The 19459-nt window shown below is 41.3% G+C and overlaps 1 protein-coding gene across 11 annotated transcripts in view; it reads left to right on the top strand.

The window, feature by feature from the left end:
- Window positions 1-14352, top strand: part of ADAM22 (ADAM metallopeptidase domain 22) — a 133501-nt gene extending 119149 nt beyond the window's left edge. For 6 of the 11 annotated variants that reach the window (XM_060280781.1, XM_060280778.1, XM_035128898.2 and 3 more), the window contains 2 exons: window positions 9558-9681; window positions 10038-14351. In XM_060280781.1, the coding sequence (XP_060136764.1) occupies window positions 9558-9681; window positions 10038-10058 (145 nt within the window). In that variant the 3' untranslated portion in view covers window positions 10059-14351. Of the gene's footprint in view, window positions 1-9557; window positions 9682-10037 lie in introns of those variants that run through there. The other 5 variants (XM_060280776.1, XM_060280777.1, XM_035128903.2 and 2 more) reach the window with 2 other exon arrangements.
- Window positions 14353-19459: the final 5107 nt, after the last annotated feature.

The following is a 19459-nucleotide window of genomic DNA, read 5'->3' as shown; positions in this document are numbered from 1 at the left end:
CAATACAAGTGATTTATTGTAGATGCTGAGGACCCTTTTTGTTCATTTGCTGCCTTCTGATGTCTTTTTTGGGCTTCATTGTGCAATTGCGATTCTTTTCTGACTGTTTTAATGAAGCCGTTTGAAAAGGATGTTCATAGTGCATGTATTTCCCATCACCATCTCTAGCTTTTAGTAGCTTTCTCTTCGTTTGATGCCAAGTAGCTTTTTCGTGGGCATGATCTATGTCTACTACTAATCAAGTAACATTAGTTGAAATAGCTAAAAGGTCAGTATATTGAAGCTAGTAGCTTTATAATACACTTAAGATGCAATCCTATACCCACTTCCCTGGAAAGCAGTGGGGTTTACTTCTTAATAGACATGAATAGGGTTGTGCTGTTAGTGCCAACCCAGTGCTTTGACAGTAAAGGTGTTAAATTGCAGCAAGTAGTAGAATTGTACATAGGTTATCATTTGTGCATCATAATTAAAAAACGGGAAGCATGCAAGCATGTTAGCAGAGCATTTACCTAGTATATCCATTAGAAGTCAGAAATATGCTGGAAAGAATTAATTGCTCTTCATGGCAAGAGGCTAAAGATGTGTTATGTGAATATTCAATTGGGTTGTGCTTTCTTTGTTTCGGCCATTGGCCGTAATGCCAACTAACAGATCAAAATAATAAGAAGAAAATGAATTACAAGCATACAATAAAAACCAATTGGTAAAACCAAACAGCAAACATACAAAAACCTGTAAAACTTAATAACAAGGAACCAATAATAACAAGAGAATAACACAACAAACAACAGCAATACCTTTATTATAATTGTACAACCTGTGTACAATGAAATTAAATGAGCCTCCCCCCCCAAACAATCTCTTATGGAACAACACACCACCTCACAAGTCAATTTCACTATGTTATTTTCTGTTCAACAGCCTAACAGCCCACGGATAGAAGCTCTTTTTTAGCCTGTTGGTACAGCTGATTATACTTCTATATCTCCTGCCCGAGGGTAGAAGAGTAAAGAAGTGATGGCCAGGCTGAGAATATTTCTCGCTCTCCTAAGGCAATGATCCCTTGTGATGTCATCTAGCGGACTCAAGGGACAGCCCATGATATCATGTGCTGTATTCACCACCCTCTATAGAGACTTTCTGTCTGTGGCTGTCAGGCCAGCATGAAAGGACACTTTCTATTGTGGACCGGTAAAAGGAGTTCATCAGTTGTCTAACATTCTTCTTTCACAAGACCCTGAGGAAATGGAGTCTCTGTTGGGCCTTTCTGACCACCTGAGTTACAGTATGTTGATTTTCCAAGTGAGGTCCTCACTAAGGTAAACTCCCAGGAATTTAAAGGAGGAGACTCTCTCCACACAGCCCCCCCCCGATATAAAATGGGGCAGGTTCCCCTCTCAAGAATGTAATTATGTTAAATACTTTAAGTGTGCATATATCTCATTAACAGTGCAATGCTATACATGTCTACTAAGAGAAAGGCTCTACTGGGTTCAGTGGGTCTTACTGCCAGATAAGTCGAAACAAAAAAATAAAAAAAAATCCTTCCAGTAGCACCTTAGAGACCAACTAAGTTTGTCATAGGTATGAGCTTTCGTGTGCATGCACACTTCTTCAGATACACTGAAACAGAAGTCACCAGACCCTTATGCATAGTCAGAAGGTGGGGAGGGGTAAGTGTTATCCCAGATAAGTGTTATTGCAGCCTAAAATAAGCATTTCTCTAGTTCAATCCTTTGTCAAAGAGCACTCAAAACAGGTGTCAAAACTGGAGTTTGGCTATATAGTAATCAGAAAATGTTTGCCACTGCTTTGCATCTGCCAGGGCAAAGGTGGCCACTGTTAAATTAATCTCATTTTTGCTGGCCAATAAATATTTTATTTTCTTCTGCTTTAATCAGTGTTTGCCATATTTTTAACAATGGAAGAAGGAAGGTATTCTGCATTTGCCCTCAAAATTAAGACAGAAGAGTAGGTAATGTGGCATGTCCAGTTGTTTTCTCCCTACGGATGCAGAAATGTCAGTCAAAAGGGACTTTCCCATAAAGCAGAAGTTTTCAACCTTTTTCAGTCCACGGCTCCCTTGGCACCCCTTTGGGGCTCAAGAGTCCAGTTATGTCATCCCTTGCCTGCATCGCTGGCGGTCTCTCACCCTTTTTTTGAAAACCTTCTCTTGTGGACTGTTCCCTCAGCCTCCTCTCCTTGAGAGTCTTCTGGGCAGCCGCTGCTGCCACCCCTAGTCTCTGAACTTCTCTCCTCTTGGCAACTAGCACCCCATGGCCAGCCCCAGAGGTACCATTTGCCTGGGGAGCTTGCAGCCAGGGCTGCTGCAACAAGCCATGCAAGCCTTGGGGAGGCAGAGACATGAGAGGGCATCAGAGGAGGGAGGGGAGGGAAGGGACAGAGGCTAGTGCAGCTTGTGGCACCCTGACCGTCATTCAAGGCACCCCAGGGTGCCACGGCACACTGGATTACATTTAAAAGGGTGGGCAGGTCATTGGTTGCCATCTCAGCAAAGGAGGGCTGGAGCTGTCCTTAAAACAAATGTAGGGAAGTCAAATAACTACCAGTAATTTTTCAAACTGTGCTGGGATTTTATCAATGCATAACGTAGCACATTCTTCACGTTTGTCGATAAGCGCATAGCTCTCTGCGCAAAAAATGCCTCTTAGGTGCCATTTAAATACCATTTTGGCAGCTACCAACCATAATCCATTAAGAAAATTCAAAGGGAAACCATGTAATTGGATCAAGATGGCACTGAAAGGGGAGTAAGTCGTTGGGTTTTTTTAAAAAAAAATTAAGTGAATTTGCCCACACCTCTAGGAGCCTGTCTTCTAGTAGATGAAGTCATTTATGCCAATAATTAAATAAACACAAGGAGACTGGAATCATTCCTGTTTGTTCTGCCTCATCAGAACCAGAAGACTGCAAGGACTCCTAAAATGATTTTTTTTTAAAAAAAAAAATCTAGTGCTCTCTAGGCAAACGCCATATCTCAGTTCCATATAATCATATTTTAATATTATTTCCAGTCTGTGTTTAATCCTGTACAATGAGCCTGCTCCCTTAGTCTGTTAGAATTTATTATGCAAGGAACGATCTTGCTTGGTCCTCCTCTTATATTTTTCCAACTGCCAGTGCTGGAGATCACCAAATTATGGTACTGTACTGTTCTCAGTGGCCAGTTACATTGTTGTTATAAGCCCAGTTCAGTTGTTACATGAGTGGACAGAGGAGTAGAAAGAGGGCTTCCCGTGGGACAGATGAGTAGATAAAGGGTTCCCCATGTGTTTAGTGCTTGTGTGAGCTTCTCATCTGATCTAGAACCATGAGCAATCAAGATTCTAAATTCCACAGGGAGCATTTTCCTGAGCACATGGGAAGCAGCCACGTGACAATGGGGGCAATACTAAAAGATTTTAATGGCAAAAGTGACCCAGTGCAGTTTACAGGTGAGATGATAGGAGGATAGGAGACCCATATCATTGTCACAAAGTGATGTTTAGAGAAGTTCATGGCCAGTGCTAGGTGAAGAAAACCCATCTCATTAAATTCAGAAGTGGTATCATTTATAAAGAAATGTTGCTTCATCTCCTCGAGTCACTAGTTACCTTTTGGTCAAAGGCCTTAATGGGGTAATTCTTGTTTCTGAGGTTAGCATTTGGGTATACAAGATAGTATTCAATGCAGTATTTTACTAGGGGATTTTCCTATCCCTCTTCACTGCAGTCCCCCTGTGTACAAAAAACAAAACAAAAACAAACCTCTTCTGCACTGGGAAGGAGGATTCAGTGGGGGGGGGATCTGGTGTAGGCAGCTTGTTTATTTCTGAATCAGCATGCATAGGATTGCAGAGTCTGTCTGCTAATTCTCTACCACATACTATCTTTTGTTGAGCTTCCCTTCAAACCGCCCCAAAAGCAGGAAACCTAACAAGTACTGTTGTCACTATTTTTTTATTTTTTATTTAGTGATGGGGAAGGTTCTAGTCTAGGGAATATTTGTAGAGAGCTGGGTTTGGGAGAAAATAGTGGTGGTGATGTAATAGAGTCTGTTGTGGAATTTGTTCCATGTGGAGCATTGTGTTACAAATATCCTGCAAAGGGGGGAAATGGGGTCCTGAGCTACAAAGATGGCTTCCATGTGTAGAATTCTGTCTTTTCCTGGAATCCAGGAAAGTGGTTTGTGATGGTGGCTAGTTTTTCAGCTGCATAGGGTACTTTTGCTCTAATTTGGGGAAGCTGCACATGGAATTTTTAGTCTTGCTTTCTACTCGGCCTTTAGCTCTCTGCAAAATTCTCAGTGCAGGAGCTGCCATGCATATATTGTGATTTTTGAAAAAATGTAAACATAAGCAAGTTGCTTTGTGTGTGTGACTGCATTTTAAATTTTAATATTGTATTTTAATCTGTATTTTAATTTAATTGTTTTCTTTTCTTTTATGTCTTATTGTAATTTTATTGGTGTTAGCCGCCCTGAGCCCGGTTTTGACTGGGGAGGGCGGGGTGTAAATAAGTATGAGAGCAGAACGGATGTAGGTGGTCCACTTAAGGTGGGTTGTGCTTCCTGCCAATGCTTACCTGCTTTCCTTCCCATGTTGTTGGACTCCAACTCCTGTCTGGGGCTGATAGGAGTTGGAGTCTAGTAGCATATGGGGAATTCTAGGTTGGGGAGGGCAGTCCTATAACCACACACAATACTTTAGATGTTGTGGTTTCCTGAAACTATCTACAGTCATACCTCATGTTACGTTTGCTTCATGTTACGTTTTTTCAGGTTGCGTCCCGCGGCAACCCGGAAGTACAGGAAAGAGTTACTTCCGGGTTTTGCCGCTCGCGCATGCGCAGTAGCACTAAATCACACTTCACGCATGCGCACAAGCGCCAAATCGCACTGCGCACGTGCGCAGATACAGCGCTTCAGGTTACTGGCTTTTTACGTTGCGAACAGGCCTCTGGAATGGATCCCTTCGCAACCAGAGGTACCAACTGTACCAGTTTTCCTCTTGAAATATATTTGCATACGGTTGTAGAGGAACTGGCAAATTCTCTGTGGCATTGATTTAGTAGCGATCAAGTTTAACGCATAATCTTCAGCATGCTTACTTGGAGGAAAGTCCCGTTGCGTTCAGTGGGGCCTGTTCCCAGGTACGTGTGCATAAGATTGCCCTTCTAAACGTGCATGCTTGGAAATAAGTCATTGAAATTGTTAGAATTTGCCTTGGAAAGAGAACATACTGAGAGATAACACAACTTATTTGCTTATCTACTTGTAGCCATTCCCTTTTCGTGGGAGCAAACAAAGGAAGTAATTGGCTCCTGAGCAGAAATGATGACTTTTAAGGAGGAAATTGTATCTAGTTTTGTACTTCCTTGTGGATCCTTGATGAATTTGAGGAGTCAAACAGAATGAGCAAAGAATTTCTGGAAACCAAGCATGGTTATCCTAATTTGACCATGGCAGAGTACAGTCATTGCTCTATGGTATATACTGTGTTCACAATATTTTTTTCAGCCAAGCCTTTTCACACATAAATCATAGTGACTGTCAGGACATCCCTTCCAGCTAAGGTTAAGTTCATGAAATAATTAAAGCTGAAGTGCACATGATGCAGAAGGAAGGGATGGACAGATATCATGACTGTGGGCTGCACTGTTTCAAACTACAGTGGTACCTCTACTTACAAATAACTCTACTTACGAATGTTTCTACTTACGAACGGAGCTCCGTCCACCATCTTGGATGCGGTTTAGATAGGATTTTTTCTACTTACGAATTTTTAGATAGGGTTGCTTCGACTTACGAATTTTTTCTCCCAATGCATTCCTATGGGATTCGACTTACAATTTTTTTCTACTTACGAATGTGCGTTCGGAACGCATTAAATTCGTAAGTAGAGGTACCACTGTATGTATAACATTTCTGAAAACTCATCAGCATAGTTTACCTGCATGCAATAAGCAAACCTTGCGGGGAGGGATCTTTAGCACTGCGTATCTCACCCCGATACAGAGAGCTTATTTGATGGAGGCACATTCAAAAAGACGACATCCCATCTGCATTCAGAAGAGGGCACATTAGACAAATGCACCACTTCCCTGCATTATTTCCGAACAAAGATTGTTGAGCTTCCTTTTCACAGTTGGGCACAAAACACCGATGCTCTTGTCAAATAAGAATAGAAAGCTATTAGAAAGCTTGAGGTATTTAATGAGCAAAGCTTATCAGGATTTTCTGGTTTCCTTCTGTGATGATGTCCAAGAAGGGCACCTGAAGTTTCATCAGGAAATGTACTTATTTCAGATTGTGGATTGGATTTTGAAAATGTATTCCTGAATATAATCTTAAAGTATGCACAGAGGAGGGACTTCCGCTCAGGGCTGTCTTAAGCATATGCGGCGCGGGGTGCAAAGATCCACACCCCCCCAGTTGCCCAGTCTCAGGCGCGCAGGAGGGCGGAGCCGGCTGGCTGCCTCAGCGTCTCGCTGGCTCGCAAACTCACGGCGCAGAGCTGCCCGCAGCAGAAGAGCCCACAGCGGCTCTCCGACTGACGGGTGGGCTCTTCTCCGGACTCAACTCTCGGGCCCCGGACTCTCGGCCTGGCGCCCCTGAGAGCCCGGCGCCCAGGTGCCCCGCAACCCTAGCGCCTATGGGTAAGGCCCTGCTTCCGCTTGTATCTGATTTTGGAACTCTTTAGATGCTCCCAAGATCCTCTGGGTAACGCCTGTACGTTCTACACTCATCGTTAGGGCAGATCACATGGTTCCTAAATCCACTTGTGATGAATAAGTAGGCAGTGCCTGTTGGACAAGGCACACACTTTACATTAACCATAGAGGCAGAAAATAATAATAATAATAATAATAATAATAATAATAATAATAATAATAATAAATAATGTGGTGTTGTTTTTTTTTTTTGTACCCCACCCATCTGACTGGGTTGCCCCAGCCACTCTGGGTGGCTTCCAACAGAGTATAAAAGAACACAATACACCAGACATTAAAAGCTTCCTGAAATATGTAGATGATATCTGGAGAAATGTGGGGGCAACTATGGTGTTTGGTGCGGAAAGTACATAAACATGGTCTGAGATACATGGAGGCGAGGGAGGCATAAGGGATCCAAGCAGGCTTCTGGCACACCCATGTGATGAGGAATGTTTTTAAAAAACATCCTTTCTTGAGTTCAGCGAGCCAGAGGGACCCAGGATGGAGCGTGAGGAAGGGCTGCCATGAGCACAGGACTGGGGTCGGGGCGGTGAGTGAGTCCAGCATTTCATCAGGATACCGGAACATCTGAGACCAGCTGTGCTTCTGGCTTTTATGTTTTCTTGCACATGACCCAGATACAGAGCTTCCTTGGTCTGCCTTGATTCCGGAATTGATTCTTAAGACACTTTAGTTGTCCATGCCCTTGTGTGTATAACTCTAGTCAATAAAGTGCAGACGCCTTATTGACTCGGACAAGAATGCCCTTCTGTGTGATGCCGACATTGACTTGCTAGTGCTTTCCTTACCTTGTACAGAAATGCTGATTTCTCTGACTAATCAGTCCATTTTTGTCTATCCTCCCCACCCCTCGCCCCCACCCCCAAACCAGACTCCTACTTTGGCTGGAACCACTGTGCACTGGATGTTGCTTGCATGTCTACTAATTTGGGTGTTCAGCTCTTCGTATTTGCCTTTGTTTCTTCACAATTAACCCTTTTTTGCCTCTGAACTGCATGCCTTCTGTATAATGTAACATGTTCTCATACACTGTAATAAATGTTTCCGCTGCGCTGCTTTCAAAAAAGCAACTTATGTGCAGTCCTGTACCCGGGACATATTTGCCTGGGAGTAAGCCTCACTGAATGCAGTTGAGGCTTAGTTCTGAGTAGTCACGCATAAGATTGCGGTTAAGCTCTGAGCCAGCAAAGACTTATATCAATGTAGGTGAAGGATGGGGAACCTGCAGCCCTCAAGGTGATGTTGCAGTACAACTCCCATCATCCCTGACCATTAGTCATGCTGGCTGGGCCTGATAGGAGTTGGAGTTCAACAACACCTGGAAAGGCCCCAGATGTCCTCATCCTTGACATAGGTGCACAGTTGTCAGTGGGACTTGCATTAGTATAAGCCAGGCATAGGCAAACTTGGCCCTCCAGATGTTTTTGGCCTACAACTCCCATGATCCCTAGCTAGCAGGTCAGGGGTGATGGGAATTGTAGTCCCAAAACATCTGGAGGGCTGAGTTTGCCTATGCCTGGTATAAGCAGTCAGTGACTCTTTAGTAAACAGTCACTTTAAAAAAAAAAAAAGCTCTTCTACCAGTTCCTCATTTTCTTAGCCAGTACAAAAATGCACGAATAAAAGGGAAATGTTGATGCTTTGTATTTATATGCTAGCAGCCTCATACCCAGTTTTGTTTGGGAATTTTAAGAAACAAAAAGATTAGGGGCTAAAAATCAGTGCAGTGAACCCATCTGCTCTCTTGATTTGAAATGGCATCCAAATGTATCCAAACATGGATGAAAACCTGCTCCTTGATCTCAGGGACCATCATTCAAAATTTGGCTAATATAAAGAGGCGTCCAAATGCATAAACGGACGACTTTCCAAAATATATATAGTAGGTATATAAGCCTCATCCGAATTATACATTTAAAGCAGTATCACACCACTTCAAGCAGCCCTGGCTTTCTCAAAGAATCCTGGGAACTGTGGTTTTTTAAAGAGTTGTTAGGAAACCACTATTCCTTTCAGAGAGCTACAGTTCCCTTGGGAAGAGGATTTGGCAGTTAAACCACTGTGAGAATTGTAGTTCTGTATAGTGCAGATGAAGGCATAGATACAATGTGATATAAGGAATGGTTTTTAGTTAAATAATAACGAAAGCTTCACATATATTACCTCTGTGATCCCTATAACAAATTGATAAGATAGACCAGTATCGTTACCTCCAAAATTCCAGGCGACAGAGGCTTAAATTGTGGCTTCCCTGAAGCCACTTCGGCTGAGGGGAGAACAAGGGGGCTCTTTTATAACTCTGTCTCTTACTCACCCTGCTACCCTAAATCCGGTTCATAATAAATCATATTCCCAATTTTATAAATAGCTTATTTTTTTATCATTCGATGCATAAAATGATAAGAAGTCTGGTTCATAGCATGTAGTTCAGCCTTTGCCAATCTGATGTTTTGGACTACAGGTCCCATCAGCCCCAGCCAGCACAACCATTCTGGGTAAGGCTGATGGGAATTGTAGTCCAAAACATCTGAAGATGGGTGAAGACTAGCTTAGTTGCTGTCAAAAAGTGCAGTCCCTTGAGAACAACTCTTGCAAAGTCTCCATTCATATGAATTAGAATTGCTCAAGATTTGTACAGGAGTTGGTCCTGCTGAACTGTTTCCTAAGCTATAGCTTGGAAGCCTTTGGCTTCTTTTCCAACTATGTGTGGCAGAGTGGTTGAATCAAATTCCCAGCAAAGCTTCAAAGTAGTTCCAGTTTTTGTAGCAAAGGCTGATATCCCTAGACATTCTGTTTATTTTTGTCTTTTCAACACCTCAGGACCCTTTCCCCTGCAAAGTCCCCATCGTCATCTACTGGCTCGATTGCCTCCAGCAGAAAATACCCATACCCGATGCCTCCACTTCCTGATGAGGAGAAAAAGGCCAACAGAGCAAGTGCCAGGGTAAGCATCACTTCTTCCTTGGATCTGCTGCATACTTAACATTTAAGCTAGATGCAGACAAATACCATTTTGTCTTTCACTGTTGTTTGTACTGGTGTTATCTTGGAGGAGCCAACTGTTTATCCATCAATGATCTGGTTGGAATGTCAACTTGGGTCTCTGTCCACTGAGCCACAGTAGCTGCTTTCGCTCAGACAACAAAAGTTTTCATTACATAGTTAAAACATGGAATACAAAAATTGTAGAATCATGGAATTGTAGAGTTGAAAGGGATCCCAAAGGTCATGCAATGCAGGAATAGTAGTATAACAGGAACAGTAACAATGGATATTTCTCTTCTCTTTGTCCTCTTACAGCTATGGGAGACTTCCATTTAGTTCCACTGTCTACCTGAGCTGATACCAGAACTGTTTACTTCAGATTTTATACAAACTCAGCATTGTTGAGTCGCGGAACATTCATCTGCTAAGTGGACAATTTGAAGGGCAGAGATGCTGACCAGCATGGAGCAAACAAGTTCCCTGAAGAAAGAAAAGGCAATTTTCTGCAGCGGATTAGGATTTTAATTACAAGTAAAGAGCAACCAAACCATATACATACCCCATTAACCTGGGATACATGGAACTGAAAATATAAAAGATTATTCCGCATGGTGACAGATAATATGTAGATGCGCAGATGAATCTAATTGAGAGTCCCAAATGTGGGTTTTTCTTTGGTCTAACATAATCCCAAATAACTGTAAACAAACAAACAAAAATAGAATTCAGAATTTGGTATGTAAACATTTATGCTGTGTGCATGAATCCCTCCTTTCACCACTTTCCATGTGTAAGGGACTAGTCATTATACTTTAGTAAAACTAGCATGCAGAAGTAAGAAATGTTTTTTCCGCAAGTGGGATCTGAAGAGGCAAACATTATGACATAAGCAGCCAACAACAAAAAAAATTGCTTTTTTATTTTTATTACTTTTTGTGATTATATTCTCAGTAGGAACACATACGTGTGTAAAAAGTTGTAAAATACCAACAATGCAATTATATAATGTGGGGTTTTCTTGTTTTGCTTGAAGAACACTCATGAGTGAACATTACATGTCCAAGAATATTCAGGGCCAAAGTAGGCGTGGCATGGAAGGAGGACCATAGGTCAATGGAAGAGCACATGGTTTGCATGAAAAAGGTTCCAGGTTCAATCAGAATCGTCTCTAAGCAGGACTGGAAAAGTCAGCCTTGGAGAATGGCTTTCAGTCATCGTAGACAACACTGAACTAGATGGACCAGGGTCTGACTCTAAACAAGACAGCTTCCAATATATATATTTAAATTTAATAGCAGCTGCAAGGGGAGGGATGGTTCTGTAGTGCTGGGGGAGGATTTTTCAATCTTTTCCCCAACCGTGCTGTTTCCCCCTCAAAAACCGCCCCTCTGTAGCTGCTATGCCAAAGCTCAGGTGCTAACCTGAAGGGTCTAGAATGCCTTCCTGGATCCACAGAAAACAGTGGTTCACCCAATGACATCAATGGGACTTTAACGGAGCACTTACAAAAAAAAACAATGACGTCACAATCAGGGACCACAACAGTGAATGTGATGGTGGTCAGAATGGCACATTTGCTGTATATATTACATTTTTTCCTGAAGTTCAGCTACCCAGAGCTCCTAAGTTATTTGGCTTCACCAATTTATCCTATGTGCTGATATAATACTATGTAAATAATGCACTCCTTGGCCAAATAAGAGCCATTAACTGAATGGTTTGATTAAGTTACCAGAGGCCATTCATCTACATGGAGTTGCATAATACATGTATGGAGGAATCTCTGTTCCCACACGGTGCACTATGCACTATCGGTATGCTATGTTGTTATTGGCTATATACATTCATCGATGTTCCTGAACTGAGTTTGTTATGAAAGATTTTGCAAAGCTGTTTTTTTTAAAATAAATAAATAAATAAAATATAGGGAATCTTATGAAGGTGACACAATATTGCCAGTATAGATTCTTATATAGGAGCCGTTATCCTGATTAACTAAGCACAGGGATGAGGAATAAATTTGTGGCCCTCCAGATGTTGAGACTCCAATTCTCTTCTGCCCCTGCCAGCATGGCTAATCACCAGGAATGATGGGAGTTGTAGTCTAGCAACATATGGAAGGACACAGGTTCCCCATTCTATGATGTAACATTGCAGGTGATAAGATGGTCATACGCAAAAAGGAAAGGGAGAAGAATCTTCAAAGGCATTTACAAAATAATGTTTTTTGTGTATGTTTTTTTTAAAAAAAATTAACAATATGTTCCAGTCAGTATATGTTCCCGTCCTCTTGTTAATTGCATTCCAAAATAACTGTGAGGTAAAATGATGAAAATGAATAAGCACCTTATTATAGGTCTGTGGTGTGTATTGTAGCTCTCAAGGTGTGTATTAGGCAATATTCCCCCAGTGATTCAAAGCTGCTTTTTTCCTAGCAGCAACTAGAGAAGAGATTTTCGGGAAAACACTGCCTTGCAGAACCCCAAATAAAGTGATACCCACATGCATGGCAAGGAATTAATGGGCTGTTGAAAAATCTCTATTTAAAGCATTCTTTGGCAAGGGCAACAGCTTCTAAATTTCCAAATTTTTATACTTATTTCACACAATTCTTTGGTACATATGTTGCCATGTGTGGCCTTCCTTCATTTAACTCAGGTATAGAGCACCTGTGAACCCTCCAGATGTCGTTGGACTCTCAATTCCATCAGCCCCACTGAGCCTAGTCGCTGGTTGGGTTGATGGGACCTGTAGCCCAACATCTGGAGAGCCACAGGTTCACCTTTCCCTGATGTAACTGGACTTATTTTAAGAAATTCCACTTAGTTGGAAATGTTGGTTCTATGTGAATATAAAGTGCATTTAAGAATGTCTCCAATTGTAAAATATGTAAGACTTTTAAAGTGTTATATTTATAAGACTCTGCCAGTTATATTTATACAATACTGGCCTTGCAGTCATAAATAATCCCTATAAGAAGCATAAAGTTGGGTAAGTATTTTGATTTGTAATACAGTAAATAGGAAAGGAAAGTTAAAAGAGAGAGAGAGAGAGGAAATTTACACATGAGAAAATGTCTAAAGGATTGTACAGTATATGTAAAAGTATAATTTTGCAAATATATAATGTCAGCCAGAGAATTGAGGGTGAAAGCTAAGTTAACATCTTGTGCCATTAGACTTGGGGAAACTGGGTTGAAAACCTGACTACCTTTCCCTTGGTTTCAGTGGATTTTGATGCAACTTCTGGAATGCAACCTCCCTTCAGGTTAAAGGAAGGTTAAAATAAAAAGGCCAACTTCATATTAATTGTAGAGAATACACACACACACACAGAGAGAGAGAGAGAGAGAGAGAGAGAGAGAGAGAGAGAGAGAGAGCGCTTTTTGGTCCTCAGTATCTGAAACATTTAGATGTATATCATGTGCCTTTTTGGATGTTTTTTTGTTTTGGTACAAACCTAAGCATCATTTTAAAAAGACTGATTAAGGTTTTTTTTTAATCCTCCATCTTTTATTTTTAGGTGTATTAGGAAGAGTGAAGTTTTGGGTTTTTCCCCAGACAGAGCTGAATGTAATGTAGTGTTAGTTGAAACAACTTCAGAACATTCATTGAGAATACACCCTTGTCTGCAGTTAATGGCATACACTGTTACCTACCATTGTTTTGACCATTACTAATATTTGTAAATATTCACCCATTCAGTAATCTTAATGTAAAGTTAAAATATAATTTTAATAAATCTTGGCTTTTACTTCCATGGTCTAGTGCAGGATTTCTCAGCTCACAAAACTGGATTGCCTTGGTGTGTGAAAGGGTCACGGACGATGGTCAGTAGGAAATGATGATTTAAGTCTGGATTAAGAAGGGTAACTAATGGGTTTTGAGTCCTGAAAGACAGAAGAGGTAAGATTCTGAGAGGGGTGCTGCTTCTAGCTATCCTCACACTTTGGATCTAGGTGGACAGATCCAGGGCATCTGCTTGTTTTATTTTAAGCCATATGTACATAAAGACTACTTCTGGAGATGCCTCTGCTGAGCTGTGTTCACAGGCAGAGGCAATGGAAGGTTCCTTCCCCCCAAATATTTATTTCTTCTCAGGATAAATGAGCATGTCTCCTTTCTGTAGAGATTTCCAGGAAAAAGTATCTTAGTAAGATGTGATTGAAATGGATGTCAACTCTGCAGCCTTGCTCCTATGAGCCGCTGCGCCAGCAAATAAAATAGAAAGGCAGAAGGCAATAAATTTGCGATCCTCCAGATGTGGAGCTCCAACTCACATCTGCCCAAGGTAGCATAACCAGTAGTCAGGGATGATAGGGATGCAATAACATTGGGAGGACATCAGGTTCTCCGGTTCTGGAATAAGGATTGTGATGTTTTGTGAGCTTCCCTGGGATACTGTCGCAGCAAAAAGCCATGAACAGTAGCTAGAGGCACAGTCAAAGCTCATTTGCTGCTATTTACTGTAGGTGTTGCAGTGCCACAGAGAAGCCACCCCAAACTTTTCTGAGACTTCACTAAGTATGTGGCTAAGTCTCATGAGAGACTTGGAGGTAGGGTTGCCAGACTCAATAGAGGACAGGACTTCTGTGCCTTTAATTGCCCTGCTCTCTTTTGAGTCTGGAAACCTTAAAGAGAAACCAGCAGACCCTTTGCTTGGAAATTAAACAAAGGGTCTGCTGGTTTCTCTTTAAGGTTTCCAGACTCAAAAGAGAACAGGGCAATTAAAGGCACAGAAGTCCTGTCCTCTATTGAGTCTGGCAACCCTACTTGGAGGGGTGACTAAGGAGGCTGTCCAGCCTCATTCTGTGGACAGCCTTGGCTCGGTCTGGTACTCCCAATGCCAGTGGCCACAGAGTTCCTTGTTCAGGTGACACCACTAGCTTCCTCTTTTGTTTGAAGCATGGTGGCTGCTACCCCTCAAACAAAAGAGAAAGGAACCCAAAGTGATGTTCCACGGCTTGGCAGCTCAAGGGGGCATGGAACATGCATCTGGCCACCCCTGTCAATCTACTGCCTGAGACAAGTTGCTCAATGTGCCTCATGATAGGCATAACAATAGTTTGCAAAGCCTTTACGCAGAAATGAAATGGGCAAAATGAAGGCAGTGGATGGGGGGGTGACTTAAGAAATCAGTAATATCTGTCAGCCACCACAAACGGTACTATGCAAAGCCTTCATATTGGAAGGAAACGGGCAGCTAAAGGGCAAAGAATGTGAGTGGACCTGGTAGGCCTCAGAACAGACCCTTCCTATAGTTTGCAGCTGTAATTAGTTCAGCACAAGTCACCTGTCCTGTCACAGCTGCATTTGATTGGCAACTGAATTACTGAAAATGAAATCAGGCCCAGGCCAACCCAACCTGGGCTTTTTTAAAAGAGTGTTTCTTCCGTAAACATGCAGCAAGACAGCAGCAGTATGAAGGTAAGTGAGAATAAAATTTCATTCCAGAGTGTTGCTGAAATGTTAGTCCACACCTGCTGGCTTAGGGTTTGTTTTAGGTGTGTGAAAATTCGTTCAGTTGTCTGAATCTGGCATCATAAGGTAGTGAGTGAAAACATTAGAGGTAGCTATAGTGTCCTAACTTGAAATGGCTACTTTTTCTTTTATTGTCTTTTGTGTGTACAAAATCCACTTCTGTTGGTGGGTTCACAATAATTAATGTAAGGAACGCATGGCAGTTTTGAGGTGTTTTTTGGGGGCGGGGGCGAGGGGACAGTCACTATTTTCCCTTTCCTACCATGGTTACACTCCAAATCATTCATTTTCACTCAAATGTCTTCATTTTCAAATAAGATTATCTGGTGTGTGTGTGGAGGAAGAGGCGAGGCAGTTCATTGCTTAATTTGGAGTCTGAAAGCTTTCCTTAAACACAGATAAGTTCTGAAGAAATTAGTTTGGTCTTTTGAACATGGCTTCTAATATTTTCAGTATTGTGTATTTTTTGAGGGTTATAGCTAATTTTACTTTATTTCTTGCATTTGGATTAATGTTTTATAATGAGCTTTGAGCTCTGGCACAAAATTAAATAACGACAACATGCCTTTTCATCCCACTCAGCTCCAACTGAGTTTAAAAGAGCTCACCTCGTGTCCAGGGGAACATAAAAACTGCTTTTTAATAGCATCAGAGCTTGAAATAGCCAGATGTGCAAATGTGAAACAGTCTACAGAGCAGCTTTTAGCAGGATCTCTAGTGGCATTTGGGACAGTGTTCCATGTTACTCTACTAAAAAATTGACTCTTCTTGCTGTAATCTTTGACAATTCCATGGCTGTCCTTCAGAGAAATGTTTAATGAGTTTCTGTTCTGTATATACATGTGTACACACAGAGAGAAGATAATATAATACCACTACAGCACCTATTCATGCGAAGCCTCTTTGTGAAAGATCTCTAGATAAGCCATGCATCTCTAGCTGTGCGGAGAGCTGTTTTATAGGGCTGTATGTATGTTTGACCTGCAGGGAAACCATGTAAGCACTGTAATTTCTCACTTCAGGGGAACATGAGAGCCAGTGTGGTGTAGTGGTTAAGAGTGGAGGACTTGTAATCTGGGGAACCGGGTTCGTGTTTCCTCTCCTCCACATGCAGCTGCTGGGTGACCTTGGGCTAGTCACACACTCTCAGCCCCACTCACCTCACAGAGTGTTTGTTGTGGGGGAGGAAGGGAAAGGAGAATGATAGCTGCTTTGAGACTCCTTCGGGTAGTGATAAGCGGGATATCAAATCCAAACTCTTCTTCCTGATGCTGTTGGATTCCCAGCTCCTACCAGCCCCAAACAGCATGACAGAGATGGTGGAGGCTGCAGTCCCAGCAAAATTTAGAGAATCGTGTCTTCCCCCATCCCTCCCTTACATGCAGGCGTACAATATGGAAAATATGTTTCAGTTCCACAGGAGAATTCTGGAGCCTGTGGCTCTTCAGGTGTTGTTGGACTTCAACTCCTATCATTCTCAGTCAGAGTGGCCAAATGGTCAGGAATGCTGGAAGCTGCAGTTCAACAATATCAGAAGGACCACAGGTTCCCCATCCTTGTAGAGAAATTGTGTCAGAAGCAACTCTGGTAGATGCCTCCATGTTACAACCTCTACAGAACCCCCTGAGACCCCCAGGTATAGGGCAGTATATAAATTCAATAAATAATAATAAAGAGCAAGTCTATGTATGCTTACTTAGAAGTATTTAGCCAACCCCTAGGTGAGTAGAGGCTTGCTACCTTAGACTGCCAATGTAAACACAGCAATAGTACCACGCCTGGTGCCATTTTCAAGACCAACTGGAGTGCTAAAATCCAATGAAAGGGTCAACCAGTGCTTTTCAGCTGGGCCACAGCAACCAGCCTATGTTTTAAAAAAGCAACAACTTAAACTCAGAACATAGTAATAGCATTTTCTTAACTTTGAAAACAAGAAATATTTTACAATATTTTTTCTTCTAACACACACATACACAAAAACTATATACATACATACATACATACATACATACATACATACATACATACATACATACATACATACATAGTATTATGGGTGGAATCCAACTTAGTTCTATTTAAAGTAGACTCAGTGAATGTAATGGCTCAAGATATGCACATTAATTTCAATGGGTTTACTCTGAATAGGACTAACATTGGATACAACTGGGTTTTTGTGTGTGGAAGTTACTAGGAATAGGCAACACAGCTTAAAAACAAAGCAAAAACCCACACGCTAGAGGCTTGGTCTTGTAGCAGAAATAGCTCCACTAACTGCTGTAGCTACAGGAAATTTAGAACTATGGAAAAATGAAAGTAGAATAAACCAACTGGAATAAGTTGATAAGGGATGGTGCAATGGTAGGGTATACCATATCAGTTTGACAATCAGGGTAGTAGAAGATGGCACAGTCTTGAATCCTGCCAATAGACTTGAGCAGAGCAATTTAGTGAGGGGATGGGGAGAATCTCTGGCAGTAAAACCATTTTCTGAGCCCTGCTGGTTTTGCACAAGCTAGGCAGAAGCTAGAGGGAAAGAAGCACACTGACAAATGGGAAATCCACTCTATGTCCTCCTTTTGTCCTCTCCTCTGGAGCAGTGACAACAGAGAGGCAATGACAGAGGACCTTTCCATGGTGGCTGGGCTTCCAAGGGCAGCCTGCCTCTCACCCATAAAGAGAGAGGGTCCTATAGCCTTCTCAGATGCCCTCCCAGGTACCACAAGGTTGTCTACCAATTCTTCTTTGAGATGCATGCAAACAAAAGACAAACTTAAAATCCCACCATTTTACAGTGGACACAGATTATTATTATTATTTAAGCCTGAGAGGCCTTAAGACCTTACATATTCAATTTTTGCAAAGTATATTTTTACAACCAGTTTAGAAGCACTTGCTTAACTGCCCTTTGAATATAGTGGTGCTAGTTGTTAACTATAAAATATCATACAGTAGCAAGTCTGTAAATACAAAGATACGAAGTATATTGGTCTAATAATTCCTGTTGATTGCCTATGTTGAGAATCTGTGTAGTATTTGCTAGGGCACACAGTGTGGTGCATATTAAACTGTAAACCTTTGCACAATCTTTGAGCAACAAGATACCACTGTATTATTTACGTACTAGCCACAATCCGAGCATAATGTAAATGTGCTTTTAGTGCCATTAATTATCTGTGGAATTTAAACACACACACACACACACACCCTTAACTTATGGTGGCCAATTTTTATTAGAATTATTGCAATGTTTTTCAAGTAGCAGTTATTATTTGTGACATCTTAAATCTACTGCTGCAAATGTTTTCTATAACAATGTCTTTGTTGTACTATATATCTAATGGCTGGTTTTTTTGCAGTAGCGTGTTTGTCTTGTGGATATGGTAAAAACAAGCACTGTATTCACTATTGGAGGCTGAACCATATGGCATTTTGTAATTGTTTTACTGTTTGGAACTGTCTCAATCCTTCTCCTGCTGAAACATCCAATTTTGACACATAATAATGCAGAACCTTAATAACTACACAGCTTTGAATGCAACTTAACTTCCATAAGCATCAAAATTCATGAAGCTAGCACACACTTTTTCCATAGTAACATCACTATGAGCATATTTAAGACAAAATGACAAATTTCTACCTTTACTCATGTATTGTAACATTCAGTAAATATGACTCAGTTTAATATGATTATGGTGTCCTCTTGTGTGTGCTTTTTTATATAAATAAGTTGGTGTTTTCAAATTATTACTATGGCTCTTGAAGGGTTTTTTTTTGGTATGTTTTGGGAAGGTGGCAGTGTGAGGAATTGCATCTTTCTCCTGACAGAAAGAGATGTGTTCTTTATCCTTCAACTAGTTGTTAACATATTAGCACAGTGCATAAATACCTGCTGAAACATAAGTTTCATAATACCATTTCATAATACCGAAAAATTACGAAAAACTAATTGGCAGCACCTTTAACATAGTGGCCTGTTGCAGCTGGTTGGTGGATTATTTTATATATAAAATTTACTCATATATATATAGAGAGAGAGAGCCTATTTTGTTTTAAGATAGAGACTCCAAACCTTTGAGCCTTGTCAGTAGTTCACCTCTAGAACAATTGGGAGGTAAAGCTAGCTGCAGAACAGGGGGAAAGTAATTTCCTGTAACCTCAAACTGGTGTCTTCCAGATGTTGTTTGACACAGCATGGCCAATTGTAGTTCAAAACATCTGGAAGGCACAAGATTGGTGAAGGTTGCTCTAAGGCAG

This window comes from Zootoca vivipara, chromosome 12 (assembly GCF_963506605.1).
Source record: "Zootoca vivipara chromosome 12, rZooViv1.1, whole genome shotgun sequence".
Lineage (NCBI taxonomy): Eukaryota > Metazoa > Chordata > Lepidosauria > Squamata > Lacertidae > Zootoca > Zootoca vivipara.
The sequence above is the reverse complement of the archived record's forward strand: the minus strand, read 5'-3'. Positions and strand labels throughout refer to the sequence as shown.